General features: G+C 48.2%; 1 protein-coding gene across 2 annotated transcripts; it reads right to left on the bottom strand.

The window, feature by feature from the left end:
* Positions 1-2055: 2055 nt before the first annotated feature.
* Positions 2056-8921, bottom strand: LOC112666969 (uncharacterized). Of its 2 annotated transcripts, XM_049115794.1 has the most exons (3): positions 8639-8921; positions 5427-7088; positions 2056-5312 (listed from the first exon to the last, which is right to left on the bottom strand). In XM_049115794.1, exons 1-3 carry the CDS (start codon positions 8852-8854, stop codon positions 2166-2168), a joined length of 5025 nt encoding a protein of 1674 aa, XP_048971751.1. In that variant the 5' UTR covers positions 8855-8921; the 3' UTR covers positions 2056-2165. The 2 variants fall into 2 exon arrangements, with proteins under 2 accessions (XP_048971751.1, XP_025314222.1); XM_025458437.3 differs by having other exon boundaries at positions 2056-7088.

The following is an 8921-nucleotide window of genomic DNA, read 5'->3' on the forward strand; positions in this document are numbered from 1 at the left end:
TAAAACAACAAACATTGATTATCTCATAGTTTCTGTGCACCAGGAATCTGGACACAGCTTATCTAAGTGACCCTGGTTCAAAGTCTCTCACAAGGTTTTGGTTATCTCGAGACTCACTAAGGCTGAAGGATCTGCTTCCAAGCTCACTCATGTAATTGGTGGCAGGATTCATCTCTTCAAAGGCTAAGTGAGGACCTCACTTTCTTTTTTTTAAAATTTTTATTTATTTATGATAGTCACACAGAGAGAGAGAGAGAGAGAGGCAGAGACACAGGCAGAGGGAGAAGCAGGCTCCATGCACCGGGAGCCCGACGTGGGATTTGATCCCGGGTCTCCAGGGTCGCGCCCTGGGCCAAAGGCAGGCGCCAAACCGCTGCGCCACCCAGGGATCCCAGGACCTCACTTTCTTGACAACTATTTTCCGGTGGCCTCAATTCCTTGCCATATATGCTTTTCCATTGGGGCAGTTAACAACATGGAGGATGGCTTCCCTCAGGAAGCAAGCAAAGGAACTAGAGAAATGACCAAGATGGAGTTACAGACTTTCTAACCTATTCTCAGAAGTGACATTCCATCATGTCTGCTGTATCCTAGCTGTCAGAAACCAGGCACTAGATCCAATCTACAGGCAAGGAGAGAATATACAAGGGCATGAATGCTGGGAGGTAGGGAGCATTGGAAGTCTTCTTAGAGGGCAGCCCTGGTGGCCCAGCAGTTTAGCACCGCCTTCAGCCCAGGGCGTGATCCTGGAGACCCGTGATCGAGTCCCGCATCTAGCTCCCTACATGGAGGCCTGCTTCTCCCTCTGCCTGTGTCTCTGCCTCTGTGTCTCTCATGAATAAATAAATAAAAATTTAAAAAAAAAAGGAAGTCTTCTTAGAGCCTACCTATCACAGTATAAATGCTGTAGTAGACGTAGGCATTAATTGCTATGGAAACACCTTTGCAGGCAGCAATGCATAGCAAGAAAAACATCAAAGCAGTAACTAGGTAATAGGATTATGGATTACTTTTCCTTTTCTGAATTTTCTAAACTCTCTATGATGAGCATGTATGGGTTTTACAATGAGTTAATAGGAAAGTTAAATAAAAGGGAAGAAAAGAAAGGAGAAAGGAAAGGAGGAAGGGAGGATGGAGGAGAGGGAGGGAGAAAACCTGAATTAAATTCCCAATTCCAGCTGAGTGAAGTAAGTCAGTCGGAGAAGGACAAACATTATATGTTCTCATTCATTTGGGGAATATAAATAATAGTGAAAGGGAATATAAGGGAAGGGAGAAGAAATGTGTGGGAAATATCAGAAAGGGAGACAGAACGTAAAGACTGCTAACTCTGGGAAACGAACTAGGGGTGGTAGAAGGGGAGGAGGGCGGGGGGTGGGAGTGAATGGGTGACGGGCACTGGGTATTATTCTGTATGTTAGTAAATTGAACACCAATAAAAAAAAAAAAAAAAAAAAAAAAAAAAAAAAAAATTCCCAATTCCAGCACTCACTGATCTGGACTCTGTGAATCTACCTCCACATGCTGAAGCTGCCTATGGGAATGTCATAAGACATAATGTCTTTTGGCTCAAAAGTTTCAGGCTTGATTAAAACAAATAATTGGGTCCAGGATGTCTCCCTGGTGGGACAGGCAAGACAACAAGTAATAATGGTTGACAGTGCTTGAGAAGTGGTAGGAGGGATGCTTTTTCCATGAAGTATGTTCATGGGCAGCAGAGTTCCAGGTGGGAAGATGCCCCGTGATCAGTTCCTTTCCTTGTGACTAAAAGACAGTGTCTAAGTGCAGATCGCCACCCCTCCTCACAAGCAGCTGAGGCTCAATTTGAGTATCCCTACTTCAATCAGAATTATCTTGGACCAGGGCAAGACAGATCCATGATAGAAACCTCAGTAAACCTACTGTGGGGGGCTAGGGAAAGGAACATGTTAAGGAGATGATGACATTGGGTTGACCCACATTCCCAAAACCTTCAATACCGTAGAATAGCTTCTACCCCACCCACAAAATATCTCAACCTCCAAAAGGGGACACTCAGAAAATATATGCCAGAAATATGAGAACCCCAACTGGGCCCAAATAATCTATTTTATTAGAAGCTTTTAGGGTGAGCAGACCATTCTTGTGCCTTCTCTTATGTGTTCTGAGGACCTTGGGCCTGTGGCCTACTTTCTAAAGCCATGCTGGAGCAGAAAACATCTCCAGTGCTTCACAAAACCAAACTTCTGGGGGATCGATGCATTCTGTGGAGCTCCATTTAGGTTCTCAGGTTCCCCTTGACCCCGGAAACTCTCTGTCTTAGGAAGAGTGGCCTCGGCACAGTAGTGACCTGGTGGCTGAAGGTCTCTCTTCAGAGAAATATGGACTCCACTGCTGCCATCCCGTGTATGTTGGTCACCCAATTTGGGAAGCAGGGTAGGATCAGGATCCCTCAGGCTCAAGTTGGGAGCTGAGTGCCGAGGCTTGGCCAGGTGTGAGGAGCAGGATACCTTGTTTAGAAGGGTCATACTCAACCTTGCTGCAGCAGAGTGGAGACTATCTTTGAAGCTGGAGGTGTTTGTGAAACAGGAGGAAGGCTGTTGCCCAGCCTGGCTGCTCCTGGCAGCCTCCAGGCTTCCTCTTCTCCCATGTGTAGGCCACTGACATTTGAGACTGGGGGGCTTAGGGGCCTCCTGGGATATGCGCTCCTTCCTCCAGTGGTCATGGCCCGTCCTGGGGTATGAGGTCCTCCCTCTGCAGGGAGCCATCTCTACCATCTGGGAGGCTCCTGGCCCGACCATTTTCCTGTCTCTGCTGTTCTCACTGGGCAGCTCTGGGCCACACCAGCTCCTAGACTGTGCTGCAGGCCTAGAGCTCCTCCTGGGAGCGGCAGCAGCCTTGGCTCTAGGAGGAACCTCTTCCTGGACATCTAGTGGTTCTCTAGTGCCTCCTGGTGGCCTGACTCTCCCAGGCTTTTCAGAATGGATGGAAATGCCCATGGACTTACACTGGTGTGACCCACATTTCTCCAGAGCTGTGTCCTGGGTGGGAAGTTTTGGGCTTTTTCTTTCTGGGAGCTGAACTCTCTGGGATCTCTCAGTTGACTTAAGACCTGGCCTGAAGCCCTGGGCCTCAAAATGTCTTTCCTGCTGCTGTTGGAGCTCACGGGCTGTGTATAATCCAGGGAGCCTCACGCCAGCAAGGGGTAGTGGGCACGGTTCTAACAAGTTAAAGAGCAAATGGGACTCCAGGATCCTCTGGGGGAAGCCCCACTTCAGGTGTACTATCTTCCATCGCATGAGGGACTCCAGGAGGAGCTGTTGACTCTTTTTGAGGATTGGCCCCTTGGGCGGGACAGTGAGGACAGTGGGAGCACCCGCTAGAGCTGTGGCAGCTTGAGGGGCTCGGCCACATAAGACAGAGGAGCAGGCGGAGGGCAGGCCCAGGGGTGCAGCCAGAAATTCTCCAGATTGTAAGTTCTGGAGTTGCTGAGTCAGGCCAGCAGTCTTCCCTGGATCCACCACCCTTTTATCCTGTTTTTGGCTTCTCCAGGGTTCAGGTGAGGCCTGCTGGAAGGCTAGACTGACCCCCGCTCTATGCTTCTTGGCAGAGGCCATGCTCTGGCTGACCAAATGCTTTCCCTCCCCACTGGCTTGCAGGGAGAGTTGACTCCAACTGGGGAGAGGCTTCATCTCAGGACAGAGAGCAGAGGTGTCTGGTGGTTCTTGTGCCATGGCCTCATGCCCGGAGCCAGTGATGGCTGGAGACCCCTCACCCTCCAAAGAGTCAACTAGGAGACTACCTTTAGCAGCATCTTTTTCTCTGACCTGCTCTTCGTTTCCTCCCCTTGGAATATGAGGACCTCCCGCCGCCGCCTCAGCTCTGCACTTTCTCTGGCTCCGTACACCCTGGATTTCTGCAGCATCCTCATCTCCATCCTTGTTCTGGTTCCCTGGCCCTTGTATCCGGATCTCTCCATCAACTTTACTTCTTACCTGTCCCTGGTAATCTCCCCCCGGAGCCTGGGTCTCTGTACCATCACCACCTGTGGTCCCTCTTGGGTTTCTCTTCCCTTGTATTTCAGTCTCTGCACCATGCTCACTTCCCACCTGCTCCAGGTTCTTCCACTCTGATGAACAGCTCGTTTCATCAATTTTGGTTGTTATTAGTCTCTGGGGCCCTCCCCTAAGTCCCTGGACCTTTCCATTATCCTCACTTCCAGCCTCTCTCTGGCTTCTTTTCCCCAATGTCTGATTTTCCTCCTTCTTTCCTCCAGTCTGCTCCCCATTGCTCCTTCCTGATGAGTGGCTCTCTCTAGTTTCCCTAGCTAACCGTCCTTGGTTATCTCTCTCAGACCTCTGGTTCTCTACAGCATCCTCACTTCCAGCCTGAATTTCTGTTCTATTCTCACCTCCTGGCTGCTCCTGGTTCTTCCACTCTGATAAATGGGTCTTTCTATCAATAACACCTTTTAACTGGCTCTGGTTTTCTTCTCTAGGTTCCCAGGCGTCTGTATAATCCTCACCTCCAGCTTCTCTCTGACTTGTCTTCTCTGGAACCTGAATTTCTGCACCATTTTCATCTCCAACCTGCCCCTCTTTCTTCCATTCTGCTGAATAAGTTTGTCCATCAATTTTACTTGTCAATTCTCCCCCGTTTTCCGCCTCAGATGCCTGGGTGTTTGCACCATCCTTGCCTCTAATGTATTCCTGATTTTCCCACATGGGTGTGTGAATCTTGGCATTATGTTTACTGCTTAACTGCCCCTGGTTTTCTTCTCCAAGTTCCTGGATCTCTTTACCGTCTTCATCTTTAACCCTTCTATTTCTCTTTTCTAGTGCCTGAATGTCTATACTATTCTCATCTTCAAACTGTTCCTGGTTCCTCCTCTCTGGTGGATGGGTGTCTATGTGAGTTTCACATCTTAATTGTCCCTGACTCTCTTCCTCAGGAGCTAGTGTATTGGTATCGTCCTCATCTCCACCTTTTCTCTGGTCTCTTTTCTCAGGTGCCTGAGTTTCTGCTCTAAGTTCGCCTCCAATCTGATCCTGATTCCCCCAACATAGTATCTCACATTCTCTGTCCATTTTGCCTCCAATCTGATCCTGATTCTCCCAACATGATATCTCGCATTCCCGGTCCATTTTGCCTCCAATCTGATCTTGATTCCCCCAACGTGATATCTCACATTCTCTGTCCATTTTGCCTCCAATCTGATCCTGATTCTCCCAACATGGTATCTCGCGTTCCCGGTCCATTTCGCCTCCAATCTGATCTTGATTCCCCCAACGTGATATCTCACATTCTCTGTCCATTTTGCCTCCAATCTGATCCTGATTCTCCCAACATGGTATCTTGCGTTCCCGGTCCATTTCGCCTCCAATCTGATCTTGATTCCCCCAACGTGATATCTCACATTCTCTGTCCATTTTGCCTCCAATCTGAACCTGATTCCCCCAATATGATATCTTGCATCTGTCAATTTCACTTGCTACCGGTCTCTCGTCTCCCCACCATGCTGTATGGATCACTACCCAGTCCTCCTGTCTTATCTCCCTGAGGTTCTTCCCTCTAGATAACTGGGTTTCCCCAGTAACCTCCCCCTTTCTCAGGCCTTGGTTTCTCCAACCCACTAAAAGTTCATGTCTTAGTTGTTTCCAGATCTCTTCCCTAGATGCTTGGATCCTCCCAGCTTTCTCACTTCCACCCTGATCCTGCTTTCCCCACCCTGGGGTCAGGATCCCTATAACATTCTCACTTCCAATGGATTCCTGTTTTTCCCACCCCAGGGCCTGGGTCTCCACACCTTCTTCTTGTTTTACTTCTGCCAGGTTCTCCCTCCTAGATACCTGGGTTTGCATATCATTCTCACCTCCAACATGGACCTTGTTTGTCCACTCCTGTGCCTGAATTCCTATACCAGTATCATCTCTAATCTTGTCTTGTTTTCCCCAGCCGGGCACCTGGTTTTCCTCACCATCCTCACTTCCAGTCTGGTCCTGCTTCCCCAATCCTTGGGCCTGGGTCTCTCCTTCATTCTCTTCTCTGGCCTCTTTCTTGTTCTCAAATGCCTGGATCTCTACAGCATCATCATTTCTACTCTTATCCTGGTTCCTCCACTCTAGCGTTTGAGTCTCTGCATCAGTTTTACATCTTAACTGTTTCTGTTTTTCTACTATATGTGCCTGGGTTTCAGGATTCTCACCTTCAGCCTCCCTCTCATTTCTATTTCCTAGTTCCTGAATTTTGGCTCTATTCTCAATTCCCATCTGGTCCTGGTTCTTTGACCCTAGTGTCAGGATATCTCCATCAGTTTTACTTATTACTAGTCTCTGGCTTCTCCACTCCAGGACCTTAGTTTCTGCATCATCCTCCATCTCAAAGTTCATTGGGAGTTGCCCCACAGTTGCTTGAATCTCCCAAGTATCTTCCCCACTACTCTCTGTCTGGCTTCCCCACTCTAGAGCCTCTCTGACTAGCATGTGGTTCTCCCTCTCTGGTACCCAGGTTTTTTGTGAGCAGCCCCAGGACTTCCAGGTGGACATTCCCACTTGTTGGTTGGAAGGATCAGGCAAGAAGTCTCTGGAGGAGAACTGCAGCCTCTGAGACGAAGGGAGGCTTGAGAGAGAGGTGGCTAAAATCATAGGTTTGAGGTGAGACCTCATGCTGACAACAGATTCCAGTGGCATCAATTCTTCCTGGGAGTGGACCAGCAGCTGCTCCATCCTTTGGTACCTGTCCAAGGGTGAGGATAGTGGCTTGCAAATCAGGTGAGTCTGCTCATCACTGAGACACCAGGGTACCTGCCATGCTTCCCAAGAACTGTCCTGAGAGAGCATACAGGTGCTTGAAAAGGATGTGGTGCAAAAGAAAGGCTCAAAGGGGGTGCAGAAATCCCAAGATGAACCCTGACGTGGGTGCTGCCAAGAGAGCAGGTATTGGTTCCATGATTCCTGGAGGCTCCTCCTGTATTCATGTCTCTTCTTTTGTGCCCATTGTTGGACATGAGCATCCAGGCCACTGAAATCACTAAGGCTGAAGAATTCACGGGTCATCCTGAAACAAGTGTCATGTCTCGTGGAGGGCACTGCCCACTTCTGCAGTGGCACCTGTTGTTAAGAATGGAGAAGCAAAATCCTTGGTCACACATTGTCTCATCTAATGCTCACAGATTAGAATTATAATCCAATATCCAGATGAGGATGCTAGGGCTCAGAAAAGAGGGAATCACTTCCCTTAGGGCATTCAATCAAGAAAGACAAAGAGTTTACTCCAGGCCAGGCACTATTCTTGATGCTGGGGTTACCAGCATGAACCAAGACAAAGTCCTTGTCAGGAGCTATCTTCCAGACATGGAAGATACAATAATCAAGTATACAACATGTTAGGTATTATTCTGATGGAAATAAAAATAGAGTGGGTATGAAGTTAGTTAACTCCTTTAGACAGGCTGGTCACAGAAGCCTCTCAGAGGAGGTGACATTTGACTGGAGACCTGAATGAAACAATAGGCAACCAAGTGACATCTGAAGAAAGAGCACTGAAGGCAGAGGAAATGTTAGTGCAAAGGCCCAGAGGTCAGAACAAGGTCATGCATAAGAACATTAAGGAGTCCCTATGCCAGGGCATCTGGGTGGCTCAGTGGTTGAGCATCTGCCTTCAGCTCAGGTCATGATCTTGGGATCCTGGGATCAAGTCCCACCCACATTGGGCTCCTGTCAGGGAGCCTGCTGCTCCTTCTGCCTATGTCTCTGCCTCTCTCTGTGTGTATCTCACAAACAAATAAAATCTTTAAAAAAAAAAAAAAAAGGGAGTCCCTATGCCAAGAATGGAACAGGTGATGAAGAGTGCTAGGAGATGAGGTCAGAGAGGAATGTAGGACAGATCATGCTGGGCCTTGGATTTATGCTTAGGAGTTTGAATTTTATTCTGAGTTTGACAGGGAATATATATTGGTAAGAGCCATTGCAGGATTTTGAAGGGCAAAGGGCTATGATCTATTTTTAAATGTTAGTTCTTGCTCACAAGTATAATGTTAAGCCAGGTGCAAAAGAATACCTACCATATGATTTCATACAGGCAAAATTAGCCTAGGTTATTAGGAATCAGCATAGTTCTGACTGCAAGCTTCTGGCCTGCAGTAGTGGTATTTCTTAATCTGGGTGCTGCACATGGATGTATTAAGTTTGTAAAAATTCATTGATCTATACACATATAATCTGTGTATGTGTATCATCCTTGGATTAAAATTTTAAAGAAGAAAGAGAAAGAAAGAAGGTCATTCTGTTAGCCAAGTGGAATATTGTCTGTGCTTGGATGAGAGAGGCCACAGGAACCAGGCAGAAAGCAGTGCTACAGTGTAGGTGAGATATGAGCAAGGCTTTGCCGAGGTGGCTGTGATGAAGTTTTGAGAAGTGATCAGATGAGATATGGTTTGCAAATAGAGCCCATAGTACTTGTAGATGGATTGAATGTGTGGAGTGAGGGAGAGAGACCAGGGTGACAGATGGATCTGGGGCCTGGTGATGCTTTCCCTGACCAGTCTTAAGTTCCCCCATGTGATTCATCTCTGGTACATAGGGCTTAGAACAGGGTCCTTGTAATAAGTGAATGAGACCATCATGGTGCTGAGGGAAGGAGGTGTGTGGGATCCCCTCACCTTGATGACCTTCTTCATGCTGGGATGGGTCCTGGTGATCTGCTGCCAATAATGCTGGACCTGCCAGATCAGAAAGAGGCAGAGCACCAGCAGGTTGCCACAACACCGAGGGTCCCTACAGCTGTGATCCTCAGAGAGCAGGCCCAGCACAGGCTCCCACTCAGGGCCCTGGAATGGCCCCACCACAACACAGGCTCCCAGCAGTGGCAGCAACATGACGAAGCTTAGGTGAGCAGGTGGTGTTAGTTGAGTTGGAGGGCAGGACTGGTATGCCTGACTCAGC

Source organism: Canis lupus, chromosome 10 (assembly GCF_003254725.2).
Source record: "Canis lupus dingo isolate Sandy chromosome 10, ASM325472v2, whole genome shotgun sequence".
In the NCBI taxonomy this organism is placed as follows: domain Eukaryota; kingdom Metazoa; phylum Chordata; class Mammalia; order Carnivora; family Canidae; genus Canis; species Canis lupus.